The 24,093-nt window shown below is 36.5% G+C and overlaps 1 protein-coding gene across 1 annotated transcript in view; it reads left to right on the top strand.

Annotated features, from left to right (window-relative positions):
* Positions 1 to 24,093, top strand: part of Trpc7 (transient receptor potential cation channel subfamily C member 7) — a 157,324-nt gene that overhangs the window by 72,977 nt on the left and 60,254 nt on the right. The window contains exons 4-5 of the mRNA XM_003473173.5: positions 2,544 to 2,708; positions 10,701 to 10,917. Of these exons, the coding sequence (XP_003473221.2) occupies positions 2,544 to 2,708; positions 10,701 to 10,917 (382 nt within the window). The remainder of the gene's footprint in view (positions 1 to 2,543; positions 2,709 to 10,700; positions 10,918 to 24,093) is intronic.

The following is a 24,093-nucleotide window of genomic DNA, read 5'->3' as shown; positions in this document are numbered from 1 at the left end:
ATAAATAAATAAATAAATAAATTAAATTTAAAAATCATAGCAAAAAAAAATCCTTTGATATACATTGAACCAGATGTCACAAAGTTGACTTCCAAGGCCTGCCACAAGTATAGAAAAATGCACATAAAAAGATAAATATGAATTTGGGCTCCAGCTACCAGCTGCTGTCAGCTTTCTGAGGCATTATATCATAAAGTCTGTCTATGAAGCAAGGTTATTTTATTATGGAGAAACAAGTACAGCTGTGGAAATTAGCGAAGCTATAGTGAAGGGAAGAGAGTTTCAGGAGACTCCGCTTACTCAGTTGGGACTACACTCTTCCTCTCAGGTAGAAAAGGGAAATTAGGGCTCATCTTCACTGTGTTCTCTCTCAAAACCTTTGTCCATCCACCACCCTGTAATCTGTTGCACTGACTTACCTGGAGAGAAGCAACAGAGTAAGCACAGACTGGCTTCTCCCAGACACAGAGAAGCTAATGATGATGAATGCAAAGAGTGCTACCAGGGGAGCTACAGGACAGGGAAGCACAGAGGAGTGAAGTAGTACGTCTTCTACTATACCACAGAGGCATGCCCCCACCACTAGCCAAACTGTGAGTCTTTAAAGCAGGGCCATCTTGGCACCATTCAAAAACAAAAATGACTACTTCCTGTGCTCACTTACCAAGTCATTTTAGGACCATGTTTTGATTAGACTCTAAGATTTAGTAAAACATCTACACTGTTTTCTGTTTGTTCCTTTTTATTGTGAGCCAAAAATGGGACGCAACATATTATCTACTGGCTTGAGAGTTTCTCTCTGGACTGAAAGTTCACTGTAACTATATTGCAGGGAACAATTACAATGCTTGCCATAAATCCAGTAATGACACAATTATGTTCATTTTCATCCAGTACTAAAGTTAATACCATTACTAGGGGCTACAGGACCCAAGAATCCTTTAATAAGATCCTTACAGATTCTTTGTTGCTACTCTGAGTTCCTAGAAGATGGAGATCTTTACAAACGCATTGTTATCTGCATTGAGAACTTCAAAATAACTCTATTTATATTGTTCTTACAGTGAAAAAAAAAAAAAGAGTGTTTCTTGTTTCCCAGGAATCATCAAACATGTACCCTTAATATTCAGTGAGGCAAATGAGGTGAAAATGGGCATATTACACTCCAGGGTAAAGTTAGTCTCTTCCTGTGAATCCCATCTATGCTTCTGTACAGTTCACAAGTATCCTGAGCAAGAACCAAAGAACAGGCCTAACAAGGGTAAACAGTGCTTTCCTCTTGTCATAGGAGGAGAAAAAGCTAACAAATTTTAAAATCTCAAATTTAAACTTTATTCCCATTCATCTTACTTAAATATTGCCACAATCAGTCACTGATCAGAACACAACTAAGTAAATGGCCAATTAACAAAAACAATTTGCAGAAAATCAAGGTTTTAGGTGCAGCAACTCGTCAATGTGCTAGATCAAGGAAAAAAGGCAATTGTTTTATTTTGTTTATTGTTTTGTTTATAAATATAGAAACGCCTGGTAGAACATGAGTAGAGTGGAGCTGCACTCCGGGAAGGGTCAGATACTACTTCAGCCTCTTGCTGGACATCTTCATCCTTTCTCTCTTTTTAACTGGCTTTGTTTTCTCAATTAGTCCACGCAGTAGAAGAGAGCTGCTATGATCTCCCCCATTTAGATGTTAACTGTCCACTATTTAGAAAGAAAACCTAATGGGCCCAATTTAGGTCAAAGTTCTACCCCTAGTCAAATAATAATATCCTGATCTCTTCTGGTCATTTTGTGGCCTTGGCATTAGGCCATGACAGTTCCAGGAGATGGAAGTGGTGGTGAGAAGGGTGCATGATGTCCCAGAGGAAAGGTACTCAGAGGATATGATGCGTCAGTGCTCCCACACCCCCACAGGAAGAGCCATAGATCCAAGCTAAACACCATTAAGATCTAATTTTTAAAAAGTACTAAGTTTATAAATTCTCTGGAAACACAAAGGAAAAGAGAGGGTAACTTTCCTGTAATAGTTCATTTAATCCTCCCAGACAATGATAAACACGTTTTGCAGATGAAACTGTTGAAGGTTAGAAAGGTAAAGTAGCTGGCCCAAGGACACTCAGCTAGTAAGTGGTAGATTAAAATTCAAACCCCCAATTCTGACTCCAAAATCCCATTCATGATCCATTCATTACTCAGTGCTGCTTCACCAATGAACTCTGCCCAGATCAGATGACCAGCCTAAATTGTAGTAAAAATTTACACCAAATCTGTTGTATTCTGTGCCTAAGATTTCTCCAGGACCTCATTTTGCAAAGCACTAGTTTAGCCTGTCCCTACAGGGATTTGACCACAGCACAGAACTTTCCTTCAAACTGTCCGAAGCCCCACTCACTCTAACCCAGTACTTAGGCCAGCCAGTCTGGCTCTAACACGTAAGCCAACCCCAAGTGAAACATGTCAGCCCTAGGTTGTATACTGTTTAAGTTATATCGATGCCATTTTCCTGTTTGCGTTTTGTTTTTGTTTTTGTTTTGTTTTTACAGTTCGTTGCTCATCCTAACTGTCAGCAGCAATTGCTTACCATGTGGTATGAAAATCTCTCAGGCTTACGTCAACAGTCTATCGCTGTGAAATTCCTGGCTGTGTTTGGAGTCTCCATAGGCCTCCCTTTTCTCGCCATAGCCTATTGGATTGCTCCGTGCAGCAAGGTACAGACTGCTTCAGGTGCATGTCGTTTGCAGTTATTTCTTCTTTTCTTAGCATGACCTAAAGCTCACATTGCTATACTCAGCAGTGGATCTTCTCCCACCGTTTAAGGGTAACAGTTCTGTGCTGGGGATGTAGTTCAGTGTACATCACTTGCCTCGCATGTGCAACACCCTCAGTTTAATCCCAACACCACCATAAGTTAACCAAAAAAAATGTCTTGAGATATCTGGCAAAAGTAGACAACAATTTAAGAGAGAAAACGTTAAGACCTGTCTTGTGTATTATTTTTTAAAAGACGCAAATGATAAAATGGGAATTTTAAATGTGAAGAGTAATCTAAATGAATGAATAACAGAATAAAAAGAGCAACAAAGGCATTTTTTTCTCTTTTAATTATGCAATGTTCTAAGCATATCCTCCAAACCTATAGTATAATGTTTATAATCATGGTAATAGTAACAGCCGGTACTTATTTAGTATTTTTTCTTTGCTAAAGCCTTTTCATGGAACATTTCCTTTACTCCTTCAGTTTCATTATAATGCATACACTTCATGACGTTGGCTCAGAAATCAGAAATAGCTAGTAGGCTGAAAATCAAATGTGGTTCATGCTGGAACACTACAGATCCATTGCAACATCTTCCTCAGTTTCCAGCCTCTTTGATCAGCCCTGATGCATGTGCAATTAATTAGGTTATAAAGAGGACAAAGGCAAAAGAAGAATTCAAAAGGTGCAAGACTGGGTTTTTATACAACGGAGAGTGTCAAGTGACCACCTGTAAGAGGAGGAATGAAAGTTCCAGGTACCAAAACCATCCCACTGGTTGTACCATCATTCCCACAGCCCACAGATTTGTGCCAAAGCCACAGAAAGCACCAGCACCCTCATCTTCAGACAAGAGTTAGTGCCTGGAAAAGCAACCCATGCAGAAATTTTGAAATATGATTCATGGGTTTAAGACTGTCTTTGAAGGTTATGAAGCTACCTTGACTTAGTGATATATTTTTAAAGGAATTAAGTGTAGGTAATTAACATTCAGTAGAAACAGTATGGCTACATGGAGATCAGTTCCACAGAAAATCCAATCAGCTAATTCACACTAATAAAAGTATCACCAGCAAGTTGACCCTCTTGACAAGCCCAAATATGGAGAATTCAGATCAGGTTGCTGGGCTGAAGACTTCAAGGCTGCTGCTAAGGCCATTGGCCAGGCAGCCAATGAAATACCTGCCTCAGAACGGGTGAGGGTCGTAGGCAGAGATCAGGCCTCAGCACATCTTCCACAGGATAGCATAAGAAACGAAAGCCAGAAAGCTGATATTCACAGTATTCAACTTTATATCTCCTGAAAGTTTTGTTTCTAAGGTCATCTTGTGCTATGCACTTGCAAATCAAAATTCATATTTCCCTGTCCTTTATTATGAGCTGAAAAAGATCAAAGAGTAAAACCAGGCTTAGAGCTGATTTGGAATTGGTCACTGGTTTTGGACATGTTTTGATGGTAGAATCATCTATAATGGAGGATAGAGTCTTGCCTTCACCCAGAGCCTCCATAGATAGGTGTACCTTTCTCTACAGTCTTTGAGCCTCAAAACTAATTCGATGCTTTCAGTAATTAAGATAACAGTAACAGTATAGAGAAAACGCTGCCAATTCTCACTTTTGGTACAAGACTAAATGTGATGGGCTTCAAGAAACTGGGACAAGCCAACATCAGATAACTCATTTGCCTCTGCCTGCCTAGTCATGTGGGAAAAAATTCAGAAAGAGACAGTATGTCAGTTATTGACTAAATTTAAATTTTTGGCAGATCTGAGGCAACTCTTGGGAAATATGCACATACAATCAGCCAAAAAGAGTATGTGACTATAGACAGGAAATTCTTAGGCCCTTTAAATCTCCGAAACTTTAAGCATGATCAGAGGATATAGGGGTCAGACTTACAGCAGTCTTTAACGTCTAGAGAAAATTCTTTCAGGAAAGTTTGGCCCATAACTGGAGCTTTCTCTCCTCCTTACAGATACTTATCTGATTGACATTTGGTGCTCCTAAAGCCTCCAGTAAGACTAAAAAATAATTACTTGAAATAAACATGACCCAATCACTAAACCACTTGTTACTTCTGTGAGCTTTCTAGATTCCAAGCACTACAGAGGGGGCTATACATTGACAGTTGAATGACAAGCCTTAGTCTGTAGCATGAGATGACTCTGGGTGGCACTGCTCATTACAAGGAAAGATCCCCTCATTAAAGAGCTTGTCAGACTTGCGCTGAGGCAGCTAAAGGATAGATAAAGCAGTCAAGATATTTTTAGTCTTCCTTTTCACCACTTAGAAATAGATCTTTTCAAGTTTGGCAGTGATATTACTGGGAATTAGTGAGAGGTCACATCTACTGTGCAACAAAACTACCCCCTTCTAAGACTTCTGATGCACAGAATACCATGTCCTCCCAGAAAGAAGGCACAGTGGAAAAGTCTATTAATAAGTTGGTGTTTCACACTCAGTGGTGTCACTGTCTTTGTATTTATTTCTGTAATTTTATGAAAAATACAATGTCATTCTAGGGATTGCATGATCCAATGATATTATTACAACTCTATTTAAAAAATTAGAATCAATATTCTTTTATAAATGCATTCACACAATGTCAGTGCCAAATTTCATCAGCTGGCTAATGTCCATTAGCATCTAGCAAATGTTGGAACTTCTTTTTCCAAACTAATGGTGCATTTACTTCCTAATAGTTGCTGTCCTAATTTAGGGACTATTAGGAACACCAAAATTACCTTAGCCTGCCAAGATGAACTCATTATTTATTTCCTATTGAAGTCCCAAGGCTATTAACTCTATTTTTAGATTTTTCTAAGTTTCTGAAAGTCCCTAAAAAGGGTAGTTGAGTATGAAGATTATAAAGCTAAAGGTTGTTTAAAAAAGGAGTTCAGCTAATATGTTGATTGAAGAGATAAACAAGTCAGAAATGGGTACATATGATGCTAAGAACAGGCAAGGAGCATGGAACAGGTTTGGTACAATCAAGAAAAAAATTGATTTTGTTAATCATTTCTCATTGTCATCATGAGCCCCTGGGAGGCCACTGGGAGACCTGTGAGCTCATAGCCACATGGATTCATGCATTAGATCTTTTCCTAGAATTCTCCATTTTCTCATTAAGAGTGCCAATGCCAAAGTGCCTATATAGCTATTAGGCTGTTTTATAACCTTTGCTATTCCACTGTGACTCACAATTTGGACTGTGATCTAAAAGAATAACAGACATCCTTAAAGGTTCAAACAATGCCTCAATAGTAGGTAGACAAAGGCAGAAGTCAGCATTGGGAAAATGTTGAAGAAGTATGTATGTTCTGATTATAAAGTGTGAAACAAGCAGATATTTCTTCTTTTACCTCTGAAAATATCATTGTTCAATTATCCCTGAAATTACTTCCAAAAAGCAGAGGAGTACTGCAAATAACTTTATATCCAACCTTGTGTTTTTTTGTAATGTGTAACCTATCAGTTCTTATGGTCACACAAGCTTGGCTTGAAGAATGTCAAAGCGTTATTGAAGAGTACTTCAACATCCCAGACAGAACATCTAGCAAGAAGGACATGAGCGAGCAGCTTGTGAAGATTTCTGCTTCACCTTACCCAAAGCTAAGGATCTAAAAGAATCCTCAATCCTCAGGGTCCAGAAGTCAACCCGAGGAACAGAATGATTTCAGAGGCCTCTGTTTCTCCCCTTACATTTGTCTCTATCAGACAGCTTCAGTAGATTACAGAAAACCATGGCCAAGAAGGGAAAATCTGTCAGGAAACAGAGTGCTGCTGCTCTTACTTTAGTAATACTTCTGTCCCCAAGTCTGAAAGGATAGTCTAGCACCTGTCACCCAACTGGGATAGAACTGAAGATACTAGGATCTGGTCCCTTTGAACCCTGTCATAGGCCTGAAACATTATTCCCTGTCTCTCCATCTAGTTTTTTGTTGTTGGTTTGGTTTGGTTTTTTGAGACAGGGTCCCACTATGTAGTGCAGGCTGGCCTTGAACTCAGTTATGCAGCCCATGTTCGCCTCAAACTCATAGCAATCCTCCTGCCTCCTTCTGGGATTACAGGTATGCACCACCACACTTTGCATCATCTAGTTTTTACCAGGTTATAGCCTGTGTCTCTCCCCACTAACTTTGAAAGGAAGAACCAACTCTTTTTTTTTATTTAGAGAAAAAGAACAAAACATAAAAAAGGGTAGAAATAATACAGAATTTCAAAAAATAACAGTAAGAAATCACTAGTCGATAAATTACATGCCTCCATCACCTTTAGTGTCCAGCATCATGTTGCACACAGTGGTTCCCCAAATGAGGCTGTGGGACTGCCTTCATGAACCACTGCCTCTAACCTTTGCAAGAGTCAGTCAAGTTTCATTTAAGCTTCCCCTCTGGGCAATTCTGTGAACTTCTCACTGACATATGTTGAGTACTTTCTGCTGTGGCTCCTGTGTTACATAATCACTGATTATATCAAACTTATGTGGGAGGTGCTATTTTTATCTTCATGGTACAGAAGAAACCCAGACACTAAGGCAGTAAGTAACTTGACAAAAATCTATTGAACTGTGATTTACATCTAGGGTCTCTAGCTGCAGAGATCTGCTGCTACACATACACAGACACACAGAAGTGTGTACACCTCCCTAGGTACATCAACTGCATTACAATCTTCAATGCTTATTGGACATATATTAGCTGCTAAACAACTGAGCTTGGAAAGGATTCAATTCTGATCTCTATTACCTGGCAGGACTTTCTAGAATGGAGAAATCAAAACTACCACAGAACAAAACCTACCCTTTTATTTTCTTTCTTTAGAAGCCCTACTTTGTAAATCTCATTATCACTGAGCATCTCTACATATAACAAAATAAAGGGTAGCTTCACACTGTGACAGTACCCTAACTGGAGATACCTAAATAAACATCCCATATCATAAAAAAGAAGATTCCTAAGTTCTAGATAGACATTTTGAATAAGAATTTTGGGGGAACCTATTCAGGAATCTACCACTAATTTCATTAGGACATCTGATACAGTATCTGAGAACCAATGAGCCATAAAATAAGTGTGTGTTAGCTGGGTGTGGTGCACACCTGTAATCCCAGCACTCAGGAGGCTGGGGCAGGAGGATTGTTGTGAGTTGAGACCAGCTTGGGCTACAAAGTGAGTTCAAGGCCAGCTGAACTACATAGCAAGACCCTGTCTCAAAAAGACCAAAAAAAAAAAAGTGCATGTTTCTTTCTGGAATGCTTCCAAAGTTTGCCTCCATTCAGCTTTCCAAATGTAGAATAAGGCCTTGCTTAAGATGACTGGCAACTGCCAGAAATTGAAAGTGGTATTTGGTGAAGGAGACTCTCTAGATTTAAGAGCAGGAATATGATTTCAAAACACTGTTTCTGTGTTCCACTAAAACCACTGACCTGCTTTGTCACAATGTTGGTATCCACAAGCCACCAGGTCTCCATCAAGTGCTTACACTTGTGGTTAGGGACAAGGGTTCAGGGTATGGAACAAAGTTATGCCAACCAGTAGAAGGTTGTCAACCCTTAAGGCTCTTGGAATACCATATGCTTGGAGCTAATGCAAGGGCACTAATCAGATGTTCTCAGAAATATATTTCTTAGAATAAAAAGAGTACCCATGACGGGGCAAGCCAGAGACTGAGAGTCCACAGAGTTGATCCTCCTACTGTTTTCAGCTCATGTGGCCCTAGTAATGACTAAGATGTGTTAGTATGTTTTTGGATTCAAAGGTTCTGCATAGTGGACAGAGTGGACTACAGTCCCCATCTCCCAAAGATCTATTTTAATCAAAAATGGTTACCTGAGGTAGCTTACCTTTGGTTTGATTCCACAGCTAGGGACTGCTGGCGTATATTGGTTGACTTCTGACCTTTCTTTTAGCTCATCTGGACACCCTATAAAGGGCAGAGAGTGTTCTGCATAGGTAATTTATTTCAAAAAAAATTATCTTTGTGATTAAAATAGGAAATTTCCCACATGCACACACACAAAAAATAAAAGGAAAAAGCCACTGCGATGACTGTATCTCATCTGATCTTTAATTTTTAACAGTTAAAAAGATGTATTTAAGGCTAGAATAAAAGGGAAACAGTATCAATTCCTAATCTCATTTTTTCTCCCTATACCGAGATCAAGTGAGAACTAAGCCAGGATAACCTTCCAAATCACATAATCCAAATCACAGGGCATTATCAGGGTTTTTTCTCCTATTATGTTTTATAACAAACATAACCATTTTTATAGATTCATCTTCTGCCAGAGTATAACAATATAAAAGAGGTAACAAGATGTCAACATCACTAGCTAGAACGTTTAAAAATTAAAAATAGCTGTTCAATATCATATAAATCAAAATGCATTATGATTTAATTGATTTTCACTGAATATATGTGAGATATTTTATTTGTCCTTACACTTAATCTCTGCATTATGAATTTTTATATTTGTCTATTGCCAAAAATACTTTATAGTCTCTACTTTTGTAAATAAAGTTAAATGTTACAATATAAAGAAATGTTATTTATAAGGTACCTGTGGCCATATCAATGTCAAATAAACTTTCCCTTAATTTTCCAAAGTTATTCTTAGTGTCATGTGACACTATCAACAAAATCAAGGTTTCCTAGTGTGTAGACCTGCAATGTGGGTTTTAAGATGGACAACAGCCAACTATTTTTTTTAAATTTAAACTGATGGCTTTTAGAGAATTAAATCATAATTAATCACTAGAATTAAAATAGATAATTATATTGAATCCAATTAAAAGAGCATTATCAAATCATTTGATTTACAAATGTTATTTTGAACACAGTCATAATTAGGGAAGTTTTAACTAGAAAAGTTACTGTAATTGATTTTTTGTTGGATCAATACTGCATCTCCTGGATGACATTTCACTCTAGGACTACTGAACGAGGCAGAATGTTAACATCAATTAATCAGCCACCAGTTATAAATGAATATCTTCCCTGGAGAACGACCTGAGATTCAGGTTTTGCTTTGCTTTTGCCTTGTTAGTGTACCTGAATCAGGGGTAAGGCATGGTGCTTAGATGACAGTGATGACAGTGACCTAAAAGAGACTGACGTGGGTTCATTAACAGGAGTTCAATAAAGACTGGATATGCAACCCCTAGTTTAACCCCCAAAGATCTCAATGGCCTTTGGATGGGATGTCATGAAATAGAAAAGATGTAACTAACACTGGCTACCAACAAGGGCAACTTTTGGAACATTTCAGGCTCACGAAGAACAATTGCATAAATTAACACTAGACCACAAAGAAAACTAAAAAATTTACAAATCTATGTTCTTTAAACATGCTACAACACAATTAAAATTACTTAAAACAGGAAAAAAGTCTTATATGTCTGGAAAGTAACCTCTGAGTTGAAAACTAATCAAAAGAGAAATTAAAGTACCTACAACTGAAAGTAGTGAAATACTTCACATCAAGTTTATGAGAATATATGTAAATCTACTTGTAGGAATCTGTAGCTCTAAACAAATTTGAAAATAATGTAAGCATAAAATCCAAGGGTAAAACAACAACATAAAATACCCAAAGTGTATTTTAAAATCATGAACTCTACTCAGATTATTTTTCCAATATTTGAAAGACATAAAATTACACCACCCCCCCGGGGAGGGGTCTGTATAATCACATATAACATGATGGTATGTCAGAATGTTACATTCCTCATTACTCCCTTCCACTAAAACTTGTAAGTGAGGAAAAAACTAAGTTTCTGGTCGAGCAGTATTTCCCGCATAAGTGCTGAGAAAATGTTTGGTTTCTGCGCAAAGTGGAGGATTTGATTAAACTTTGATTTAATGAAATCAGTGTTTTAAAAGATAGACCTGCACCAATGAAGAACTGCCAGTGTAACATGTCTTGTACCAATTTTGTTTCCAGCTAGGACGAACACTGAGGAGCCCTTTCATGAAGTTTGTAGCCCATGCAGTTTCTTTTACAATCTTCTTGGGATTGTTAGTTGTAAATGCATCTGACCGATTTGAAGGTGTTAAAACCCTGCCCAATGAAACCTTCACAGACTACCCAAAACAGATCTTCAGAGTGAAAACCACACAGTTCTCCTGGACAGAAATGCTCATCATGAAATGGGTCTTAGGTAAGCTACTCTTTTACTCTCCCTTGCCCTAATTATAATAGGACATTACCAGGTGTTGGGTATATCTCAGTGGCATGGCACCTGCCTAGCATGCATGAGGTTCTGGGTGTTTGATCTCCAGAACAACAAAAGATTATTAAATTCTAACTTCTGAACGATCTCCCTTTTCATAAGTGTATTCCTGACAAAGTGGAGTGTGAATGCTTCACAAGAAAACCAAAGTAAATATCTATATGTGCTCGTATATGAGTTGCACAGATTACAGTGTAAATCCTCATTTTGGAAGGAAACATTTGGAAGGAAATTTGTTAAGTACTTTTTTATTATGCATATATTAAGAATGATTGTAAAATGTGTTTTGCATGGGGAATATATTAGTCTAATCATTTAAGTAAGTTTCCTGAAAGCCTTAGGAAATCAAATTCTGCTTCTAACATGACTATAAAATTACATGGCCTAAGATACGTTTTGTTATTGCATGTCTTAGTCACTTTCCGGTAACTGGGTCACCATACCCGATGTTTAAAATAACATTCCAGCCTTGTCCCCAAAAGACTCATGTGTATCTCTTAATGAAAAATGTATTTCATCCATCTCCAAAAGTCACCAAAGTTTTAACAGTACTAGAACTCGTGAAAACTCCAACTCCATAGTCTCCTCTGAGACTCAAGACAAATTCTTCACTGTGAGCCCCTGTAAAAAAATGTTTTAAAAAAGTAAAATACTTCCAACATATAATAGCACAAAGTAAATATCTCTATCCCCAAAGGAAAAATAGGGCGATGTACAGGGATAGAGACAAAAGCAAGGCCAAAACTAAGCACAGCAAACATTAAATCCTGTAGTTCTATTTCCAGCACTCAAAATAAGCAGTATCAAGATATAAGCTCCAAAGGGCTTGGGTTACCCTACCCCAGCAGCATTACCAGTTGTAGCCCTCATACCGTTTCTCTTGGGTTGGTTCTGCTCAGTGCCAGTAGCTTTCCTCAAACATTCGTGTTGTTAGCTTTTCCAATTTTCTTGGGTCTTCGCTGCACTTTTAGCTTCACTCTCACAGCTTCACACACTACCCTAGGCAGAAGCCTCCCTAGTCCCACAACTGTCATATGTGCATGCCTGTAAAACGTACACGACCCCAACCTCTGCCTCTAGTTCAAGCAGTATGCAGGCCCCCTTGAAATATGGCTATAGAGGCCTCTGAATGCCCAAATGGATGAGAAATGTGAAATAAATCTATGAACCAATTCTTTATGGAATACTTTCTGAAATAGGGCTCCCTAGGGCTCTTTTCTCATAGCAAAGGCTTTTGAGTTTATTTTATCTTCTTTCATTCTTAAATTGGTGAAAGGTGAATTTTTGCTGATTTCTGAGATGCCCTCAAGGTATCACTCTTATCATCCTCATGCAAAGTACTTGGCTTCGTTTTAATGCTAGTCTTTTCAGCAGCCATACTTTCTCTCTACTTTTCAGATGTTTAGTTTCTGATAAAACTGTAAGCTTTTTAAAACCTTTAACTCACAATCTGCTCTTGATTCTCACTATAGATCTTTATAAAAGCACCAAGCAGAAATATCCATCCCACAACCTATAAATAATGGGCTGCCTTAAATTTCCTTCACCAGATTCATTAACCCACAACACCTAGTCTCAGTCTCCCTCAAAGTCTCAGGACTTGAGGCAAATGAGGACAAGTTTTCTACCACAGCATAACATATATAGTCTCCAGCCCAACTGCCAGTGGAGTCCTTATTCCTAACCACCTGAGCATTAACAGTACTATCTGTGTTTTTATCAATATTATGTTCATCTTAGCTCTCACCAGAATCTCCCATTAAGCTCAGCTTATAGCATTCTAGGGCTATAACCAGTATCTCCAAACTCCTAATGCAGGTCAGTTCCAAAGTCCACTGAACCACATGGTCAGGTATGTGACAGAGATCCCACTCAGTAGCAAAATCTGTCTCAGTCATTTTCTCATCACTAAGATTCAACAGCCAACACCCACAACTGAAAGGAGAAGAGGTTTATTTTGACTCAAAGTTTCATTTCAAAGTTGGCTGACTCAAAGAGACATAGCAGAAGGGCCAGACAGAGTAAAGCTGCTCACTCATAGCAGACAGACAGGGAAAGAGGAAGAATCATGGACAAAAATATATCTTTCCTGTTCATGCCCTCACTGATCACCTCAAGCAAGGCCCCACATTCTAACAGCAAGTCGGCTGTAGTGCCCCCATGATCCATTCACTTTCTAAAAGCCCTGCCTCTGACAGTGCAAGAGTTTGAGGGAACATTCTAGATCTAAATCATCATACTTCAGGTCTATAGTATAAGTTTGATGATAAAAATAAATCTAACATTTAGGGAGCAACACCTCACTATTGGTATAAATAAGTGTACTTAAAGAATGTGCAATTCCTCTTTATGGGGCTATGTTGTGCGGCCCAAGTCTGCTATTAGAATTGCCAAAGAAATTGTACCTGAATTCCCCACTGATTGGTTAAAAAAGCTCTCTCTTACACAATTCATAAAAACTATGACTAACAGAAATAATCAAAATAAAATAAAACTGGTCATGGCTAAAATTGAACACACAAAAAAGCTACAGATTTATTTTCTAATGCTGAAAACTGTGAAATAGAGTAGTAAAAAATAAGTCATGGTAGAAAACATGAATTGCCAAAACTATAATCAGTAATACTGCATACAAGCAAAAACTCAATATATAATTTTCTATAAATTGTTAGATTTGCATCTAAAAGTTTTGTGTTTGATTGAGATATCTTGAGTAAAATAAAAGATGATAAATTTACAAAGGGTAAAGATCTGGTCAACTAATTAAATTGGAGTAATAATATTCATCCCAGATTTTGCTTTCTTGACAAAATTCAATATTGGTACATTTTCATTATGTTTACATACATAAATATTCATTCAGAAGGCATTTAACATCAGAGTGTCTATGGCATCAAACAACCAAATCACAAAAGAACAAATGAAATGATAACAAATACATGATCTATGGTTACTGGCATACAAATACAGCTAAAAGAGCTGCACTACTATGAAGTATCCTATGAAGTCCCAGCTGAGAACTAGGAAAATGATTCCTAAGCTGGATTTCTTAACAGGGAAAAGAGAATGGTTTGATACAAATGCAAAGTCAGGATAGCACACCAGGCTTCCCAGGAACTTTTAATCAGAGAGCAAACCTGAGACCAAAGCTCATTTAGTGAAGTCACTGGCACTAAAGTTGAGAAGGACACTGAAATTTGTTATAAATTAGTTCAGTGACATAATTTTCACTCTTCAAAATCGATCCTAGTTCTCTCTAAAATAACACCTATGGGTTAAGTAAATTAAGTACTTCAACATTAAGCACTTTTTACAAAATCACATGTTGAGTTTACAGATAAAAATTTAGTGTTAAAAAGTCTGAAAAATGGGGGCTGGGGATTTAGCTCAGCGACACGAGCACCTGCCTTGCAAGCAGGCAGTCGTGAGTTCAATCCCTGGTACCCATAAAAAAGAAAAAAACAAAAACAAAAAAAAATTTAAAAAAAAAGTCTGCATTTCTTCTCTAAGTTAAAGGAAGACCCAAAACAGGATTTTATGTTATACCATCTCTCCACTAGCACTGATAGATACCACTGTAATGCATTTGCTTATTACTACTATAGCTGATTTGATTGCAGAAGAATAATCCAGACTCAGTTGATAATTTTGTGCCAGTGAATCTGTCTGCTGAATCTATCATCACACCCAGGGAGAGGAAAAGGAAGAGTTTAACCCAAGAACTCAAACTGAATCAGACCCTGCAAGAATGTCTGCAACCTGGCAGAAAGAAGTCAAGTCTAAGTTAGATTCAGTATTGTGGTGGAGGGACCAGAGGAGTTATTGGAATGTGAACATTCGAACTCTCGGACAAAGAGGCTACTTGGTTATCACCTATGCAGTGTCTCATTAGAATATTTAATCTAGGCCAAGGATTTAGCTCAGGGCTCAAGTGCTTGCCTGAGAAGCACAAGGTCATGAGTTCAACCCCCAGTACCAAAAAAAAGAAAGGACATTTAATCTTTGTTTCCATCAGACATCATATAGGCTTTAAGTTTTTGTATTTTTTATTTATTTAACAATGCAGGGTTATGTTATATTCTTTTATAGTTTCCTGTGTTTATTAGGATGTTACTTTTGCATATTTATTCTTTCATTGGCTCTGACTTAATAAATTATCACCATATTAATAGGTGTAGATTCTCTCCATCTCAGCTCCCTGTCCACTTTCTTCACCTCAAAGCCCCGAGACAATATTAACATATTTCATTATTCTCTTTTCAAACACATAAACTCCTCCTCCCAAGTTTTTAAATTCCCCATACTTAGCTCCTTCATATTTACTTCTAGTTTCTCTAGTATTATTCCTCAAACTTTACCATCTTCAGCCTTTGTCTCTTTCAGATCTTACCTAGCCTTATTGTCCTCCCTATCAGCAGCTTCTCACAACTGCATACCTTTCTTCAGTCACAAAGTAAACCACCTTTCTCACATATCTCACCTTGCCCCCACAAAATATCCTATAAATACTCACAGTACTCAACAGTACTCAGACACTTATACTCAAATAAAAGAAGTACTTCAGTAAATCATACCCCAAATCAACCTTTCCTTCTCATCTACCACTATTCCTCCTTCAAAAGACCGCTTTAGTATCTAACACTCACACAACTATGTACCCTACCTCAACTATCTTACTGCAGAACAACCACAAATAATAAACAGTCATAGTTCAAACAGACAAAGGGGAAGTATAACTACAAAGACTGTCATATGGAAGTTGTAAGATTGAATCTGTAGGTGTGTTAGAACTTGAAGTAACTCAGCAAAACATAGGGACAGAATCAAAATCACTTGAAGTAAATAATAGGAGGAGTAGATACTAGCACCAGACATAAAAAGCTGAAAATTATTCATAGGGAGGCAACATCCGACTAAGATTTCCACATAAGCCACAAACTCTTCTCACTTCACCAGTCCCCAACCTGCAGTAAACTCCCCAAAAAAGAAGGAGAAAGGAGGGTTATGTATATATATATAATATATATAATATATATATAACATAACATATATGCATATATATATAGATATATGGATATATATGAAAGCAAAAAAAAAAAAAAAAAGATCTCCAAACTGCCCAACTCCTCTAAAGCAGAGTAAGAGGTTACAAAGAGAGAAGAAAACAAATACCAGATAGCAGAAATCTAAAAAAAGTTCATAGTGTGATAACTCAGACCCCAGAATAAAATCCAAGGAAGCAAGAAATTAAAATTTAGGGAGCAAAGGCTTTATTTTAGGCCAGGCCTGGTGACACAGCCTCCAGTAGCCAATTTGGAGACTGTACACCTGACAGCTAAAAGTCAGGGCTTTTATCTTGTAAATCCACAAACAGCTGCTGGTCACACAATGTAAGGAGGGGGATGGGGTGTGGCGCACTACAAAACAGAAACACAGCAATTACAAGTCTTGGGAAGAGCAAGATCAGGTAAGGGTTGTGCTAACAAGCAAGTCTCCCTGCATACAAGCAAGTTTAGATAAGAAGAAATCTTGTTTTCCTTAGCAAAGAATAGAGAAGTCTAACAGCAATTAACAACTCCTGTTAGCTTATCTTAGCATCACATCTGTTATTTGTAGAGGGCAACAATGGACATATCAATTAGCTAAGATTTTACAATTCTTTACAGAGGAGAGCATTGATTAACATATCAATTAGGTCATCCAGAGGGGAAAGGAAAACATACACAGTAGGCCGCATTACAGGTTTTGCTATAATACACATATATAACGAAGCTATTTTTTTCCTAGAATACAACACATAGAACAGATAAAGAAAATAAGTGAGATCAAAGAAAAAATGAACTAAAAATTCACAGCAATTTCACTCAATATGCCCACAGTGAATTTCAGAGAAATAGGTAAAAATTTGATCAAGCTAACCAAAAGACTTCAAAGTTTTAATGACAGATTTATGGATATGAAATCCTCAAAAAGGTATCAGACAAAAATACTCAAAATAATAAACTGTATAGAATTCCAACACTGTGGAAATGATCAATGTGAAGACAAAGTATGTGAAACTGAGGACAAAAATAGTGAATTATGATTAGGAGCTCAAAGAAGCCAAAGAGAGAATAAGAAAACAAAGGATTACCCTGCAGCTATTAGATAACAAGAAGACAAATCTAAGGCTAATAAGAGTTAAAGAAAAACTAGGAAGTAGCACAGAAGGATTCACTCACTTGTTTACAGAAATCATAGAAGAAAATTTCCCAACTATAAAAAATAGTTTAAAAGAAAAATAAACAATGCTTATTAAATACCAATAATTATGGTGATAAAAAGCTCACCAAAATGCAACCTTATTAAATTAACAGATATCCAGCCCCACCAAAAAAATTAAAAGAAGCCAGAGAAAAACAAAAAATCACATATTGAGGCAAAACACCTAGAATCACAGCAGACTTGTCAATATAAATCCTAAAGGCCAGAAGAGCTTACATGAAATATTTCAAGTCCTAAGAGCACACAACTTCCAACTCAGATTAACTTAGCCAACAAATCTATCCTTCTAACTTAGCCAAAAGAGATGGAGAAATAAGGTAGTTTTATGAAAAATACCAGCTCAGAACATATCTAAACTAGCTCTGAAGAAAATAATAAAGAATATTTTCAACAGAAAAAAAATGAATTGCACACAGCTAACAAACACAAGGGAAACTAGTGAGGGCAATGGATAGACAGCAACAACAACAAAAAACACCAGCAAAAGACAAACAAAGGATACACAAAAAGATAAAGAAAGCAATGATATTAAGTCACTGATATATCTAAGTAATCTCTCAATGTTAATATCTTCAACTCCCCAGTTAAAAGACACAGATTGGCAAAGTGGATCAAAAGCAGAATCCAATGATCTGCTGCATTCAAGAAACTGATATAATCCAAAAAGATAATCATAGGCTAAAAGTTAAAGGATGGAAAACAACTTTGCGGGCTGGAGATGTAGTTCAGCAGCAGAGCATCTGCCTGACAAGCACAAGGCCATGAGTTCTATTCCTAGTACAAAAGAGAAAAAGAAAGAAGGAAAAAAAGAAAAACAACAAAGAAACAAAGAAAAAGGAAGAACACAAAAAATAACATTTCATGCATCAGAATCTCAAAAAGAAGAAGGAGAAGCAAATCTAATATCAGAGATGGTCAACTTGAAGTTAAAACTGATTTTAGAAGAGGCAAAAAAGCTCACTACCTACTAGTTAAGGGAATAATCCAACAAGATATGACCAAACACTGATATGTGAACCAAACACTGGAGCATCCATCTTCGTAAAACAAAAAGTGCTGAAATTAAAAGGTCAAATAAATGCAAACACAATCGTAATAGGGGATTTTAACAATCTACTTTTGTAAAGAGATCAACTAAAAAAAAAGAAAGAAAGAAATTTTAGAACTGAACCATGCCCTTGAATATATGTACTTAATGGATAGCATATTCCACCCCTCTAACAACAGATACATATTCTTTTCAGCAGCACATGGTACTTTTTTCAAAATAAATCACATACTAGTCCACAAAGCCTACTTAAGTAAACATAGACGAATATAAATCTTTCCATACCTACATTCTACCACTGTGCAATGAAAATAGAAATCAATGACAGAAATTTCAGAAAAGACAAATACTCCTGAAAATTTAACATCTTACTCCTCAACAAGCAGTGAGTCACAGTAAAAAATCAAAGAAGAGATTCTAAAATTTCTGGAAGTTAAGGTCAATGACTATATAATTCAATAAAACTTCTGGGACATTATGAAAGCAATTCTCACAGGAAAACAACACAATTAATACATTAGGTAAACATCAAGCTGAAGTAAATAATCTTATGAGACATCTTAAGGTACTTGAGAAACAACGAACAAGCTTCAAGCCACAATTACAGGGGTAAATTATAAAGATGAGAGCTGAAATCAATGAAATAAAGGCTAAAAAAAACAGTAAAACAAAATCAAATTGAAGAGCTGCTTCTTTCAAAGAATTAAAATGAAAGATAAGCCACTAGCCAGAATTACAAAAAGAGAAAAAATTCATGTAAATGTTAGTTAGATGTGGAAAAGGTAAAATCAGAGCAGTCACTGTAGAAATCCAGAAGATAGTAACTATCTTGAAAAATTATATTCCAACAAATTAGCAAATTTTGAAGAAATGGACAGATTCCTAAATACCCTCAAATAACCAAAAGTAACCCAGGAAGACATAAATATACTTAAACCAGTCACAATCACAAGCAATGAGATATACTCAGTAGTAAAAAACCTACTAAGTTAAAAAAAATCCCAGGATCTGATGGATTTACAGCTGAATTCTACAAACCTATAAAGATATCACCAATACTCCTCAAGCTGTTCAAAGTAATTGAAAAGGATGAAGTACTCCCCAATTCATTTATGAAAGCCATTATAACCCTAATCTCAAAATCAGATAAAGAGCCAGTGAAAAAAGAGAAGTACAGGCCAGTCTCTTTAATGAACATAGATGCAAAAATCCTCAATAACATATTAGCAAATACAATGCAGCACATTATCAAAAAGATCATATATCACTATCAAGTAGGTTTCATCACAGAGATGCAAGGATGGTATAACAAATGTAAGTTAATAAATATAAAACATCACATAATGAGGAGCAAGGTTAAAAATCACATGATCATCTGGGGATTTAGCTCAGTGGTGTAAGTGCCTGCCTGGCAAGTACAAGGTCATGAGTTTAATTCCCAGTACCCAAAAAAAAACACGATCATATCAATAGATGCAGAAAAGTCTTTTGGCAAAACCTAACACTTTTTCATAATAAAAACCCTCAAGAAAGGTACAGAAGGACCATTACTGAATATGATAAAAAGCTATTTATGACAAACCAATAACTAGCATCGTACTAAATGGGGAAAAACTAAAAGCGTTCTCTCTAAAATCAGGAACAAGACAAGAATGTCCACTATTACCTCTTCTATTTAACTATATATTTTATTTATACTTGAAACATTAGTCAGCGCAATTGGATAAGAGAAAGAAATAAAAGTGATATACGTAAGAAAGGAAGAATTCTAATTAACATTATCTGCAAGAGGACATTATATTCTACAGAGAAGACCTAAAGAACTCCACCAAAAAATCTTAAAATTAATAATTTCATCAAATTTGCAACAAAAATTATTAGCATTTGTATACAGCAATGGGAGAAGGAATTTTTTTATTTTATTTAAAGAGAAAAAAACAGAAAAAGGGTACAAGTAATACAATTTCAAAAAAATAAACATTAAGAAATCACTAGTTAATAGATTACATATTGTCATCTTAGAAATAGTTGTTCAAGTTACAAAATTAAAGCATACAAAGACTGCAAACTGTTGTGTTCAATGATCCAACAAAAACTTAATAATATGGTTGTCTATCTTACACACTTAAACATACATGCAGTTGTATCCTTTAGAGCACTTTCTTTTTCTCTCTTTTTTACAATAACAATTACACATTTGGGGTTTTATTATTCCCACAGTTCTTATTACTTTTAAGGGAGACGGAAATTATGAAAACAATATCATTCACAGTAGCTTCAAGAATAATGAAATATCTAGGAATTAACCTAACCAAGGAAATGAAAGACTTTACAAAGAATACTACAGTTTCTCAAGGATATTGAAGAGAACTTCAGAAAATGGAAAGATGCTCTTGGATAGAACCAATATTGTCAAAATGGCCATACTCCCAAAACTGTTACCCAGATTCAAGGCAGTGCCAATAAAAATACCAACAGCATACTTTACAGATCTAGAGAAAACAATCCTAAAATTCATATGGAACCAGAAGAGACCCAGAATAGTAAAGTAATTTTGGGCAATAAGATCAAAGCAAGTGGCATAGCAATACCTGACTTCAATCTACACTACAAAGCAATAGTGATAAAAACAACATAGTGTTGAAACAAAAACAGACATGTGGATTAGTGGAACAGAACTGAGCATACAGAAACCTCCTTAGAGATACCCAACCATGTGATCTTTGACAAAGGGGCCAAAAGCATATGTTGGAGGAAAGAGAGCCTATTCAGGAAGTGGTGCTGGGAAAATTGGTTATCTATTTGTAGAAGAATGAAACTGTGGATACTTCTCATTGTACACTAAATTAAAAATCAAAATGGATCAGAGACCTAAACATTAAACTTTCTGAAAGAAAAAACAGGTAAAACAAAGTAGATATAGGAAAGGATTTTCTAAGCAGAAACTCAATTGCATAAGAAACAGCAGGAAGAATCAACAAATGAGATTATATCAAAATAAAAAGCTTCTATGAGCAAAAAAAAATCAGTAGAGTGAGAAGATAACCTACAGAATGAAAAAAAATATGTTTTCCAGATACTCCTCAGACAGAGCACTAATTTCTAGTATATACAAAGAATTAAGAAATAAATAATAAGCCACTTAAAATTAAAGAACCAATAAAGAGGCAAGTGGAAAAGGTAGCTCTGGACTTCCAGGAAGATGGAGGAGCAATTAAACAGAAGCAAATTATTCTCTTAGCTGATTTAGAATCCAGACACTGAAATATAACAATTTGAAGAAGAAAAGAAAAGGAGAAGTGGATCCTGGGACTTAGGAAGAATCTGAAGGGAGAATTGCAGTCAAGAAAAGTGAAGATACAGACCTCAATGCAGAAAAAGAAGTTGTCAAACTGCACTCTCTTCCTGACTCCTGGCTCTCAGCATGAAAGAGGAGGTTCAAGTCTACAGAGACACAATGAAGGCAGGTGACTCCGGGGGCCTCCACAGAGAAATGCTGCAAAGGAACAGAGCAGTGCATGCTGTGAACTACATGGTGAATGACTCCAGCCCAAGCATACCCTGAAGAGACTACAGGGCCAGATGCCCTGCCATGTTCTAGAGGGGTCAGCTGAATCCTGGACTCAGAGCAACCACAGACTGGCTTCCTATCAGGGTTCCAAGAGACTGAGTGAGGCACAACAGTGGAGACATCTAGGTACAGGGAACTGACATCAGGTTGGGAAGAGACATCCAGATTATTACACAATTAAGAATTCAAGCCCTTACCAAACACTGAGAGGCCACGATCAGCCTGAACATCTATGGAATTGAGAGCACCAGAATCAGGACCCTACCCTAATCGTACTGAAAGCCTGTTGGGTTCATGTAGCACAGATCTGGCCTGTCTGCCACCTTTGTCCATTGGTTACAGTGGAGACCTGCCTTGAATTGGACATTATAACAAAACTATAGACGATAACCACAGGCTTGAAATCATAAGGAAATCTCTTTAATTCTTTTTGTTTCTCTTTGCTTCTGTGTTTTTCTTTTTCATTGATTATTTTTGGTTTTTTTATGAGTGGAAACATTATTTTCAAGGGGTTTGTTTTGTTTTGTTTAATAAACAATACCACAGTCCAGTACCAAAGAACTAGGTACTAGGCTAAATAGGCGGCAACCTCTTATGCCTAATAAATTGAAGAGGCAGGATCTTGGGGCAGACTCAAAAGCCAAAATCCAGCTACACTTAAAAGACATCTCTGAAAATATTTATTTATTTATTTATTTTGTACCAGGGATTGAACTGACAACCACACACTTGCAAGGCAGGTGCTTATTATGCCACTGAGCTAAATCCCCGGCCTTTAAGTCATTTCTTAAAGAGCTCTTGCAAATAAGCAATTTATAAGCACCAATACAGAAAAACAATTTTTTTAAATTGCTAATGAAAAAACACAAAAGCAAGTTGCAACCCCAGATCTTAGCTCACAAAGGCAAATTCAGCAGGCATTGAAGTAGAAGAAATCAAAAGCCACCCAGCTGAACCTTCTAGTATGTTAGCCACAGAAGTTACAAAGCAGATGAATGAAGAGCTTAAAAAAAAAAACAAATTAGAAATAATTTCAAAGCTAACTAAAAAGATGATTACCATAATAAAGAATGTGCTTAGTGAACTAGAGTAGATATAAGTTTAAAAAATAGAGCAGCTTAAGAAAGTGATGGAACCATGAATGCCCATCACAGGAAAGAATTGGATTCCATGAAACATCCAGATATCCAGTAGATTAAAAAGTATATGCAGCAGAATGAGCCAAAATGAACACAGAACATCAAATTAAAGACATTAAAAATAGCAAAGGACCATGAAAAATCAATCTAATAGTGCCTAGCCAATGCAAAGAAGAATAACATAAGATTGATCAAAATCAATGAAAACTCAGAAGATAGCACAAAGGACATTTTTTAAAAAATATTTGTTTCACTGAATTAATGGCAGAAAATTTCCCATGCATGGAAAATAATTTTAATATTCACATAAGTGAGGCATACAGAACTCCAATTAGCCAAGATCAGGGGGAAAAAAGAAAACTACACCAAGGCACAATACTCATCAACATTTCAGAAATTCAACATAAGAACAGAATATTAAAAGCTGTTAGGGGAAAGAACATACTACCTGTAAAAGAGAGCCTATCAGTATCACAATAGACTTCTCAACATAAATCCTTAAGTCAAGGAAAGTTTGAAGTGAAGTATTTCAGACCCTAAAAGAAAACTCCCTCTAAACCAGACTGATGTATCCACAAAATTATCTTCAAAATCAATGGAGAAATAAGATACTTCCATGATAATGAACACCTTAAAAAAATCATGAACATCAAACCAGCACTCCAAGAAATTCTGAAGAAAGATATAACAAGGCCTACAAGTCCATGAACTCCAACAGAATGAATCCACCACGCAAGGCAAGCAATTAAACAGAGGGGGAACAGAAAAGCAACCAACAACAAGAAAATAATATGTCAAAGATAATTCAATACATATCAGTTATAACTATCAAAATTCATGGTCTTGATTCACCAATTAAAAGAAACAGATGGGCAGAATGGCTCAAGAAATGATTATATGACAATATGCTGCAAACATGAAACACATGTATCTCAAAAATAAATATATAGACTGAAAGTCAAAGGATGAAAACATTATTTCATGTGACAGAAACCTGGAAAAAAGCAAGAGTGACTACTTGCACACAAAGTGGATTTCAAGCCAAGAGTGATCAGAAGAGACAAAGAAGGTTGCTATATATT

The sequence above is a fragment of the Cavia porcellus genome, unplaced genomic scaffold, assembly GCF_034190915.1.
Source record: "Cavia porcellus strain 051 isolate PalLab524CR breed Dunkin Hartley unplaced genomic scaffold, mCavPor4.1 scaffold_19, whole genome shotgun sequence".
Taxonomy (NCBI): Eukaryota; Metazoa; Chordata; class Mammalia; order Rodentia; family Caviidae; genus Cavia; species Cavia porcellus.
This window is presented reverse-complemented; position numbering and strand designations above follow the sequence as displayed.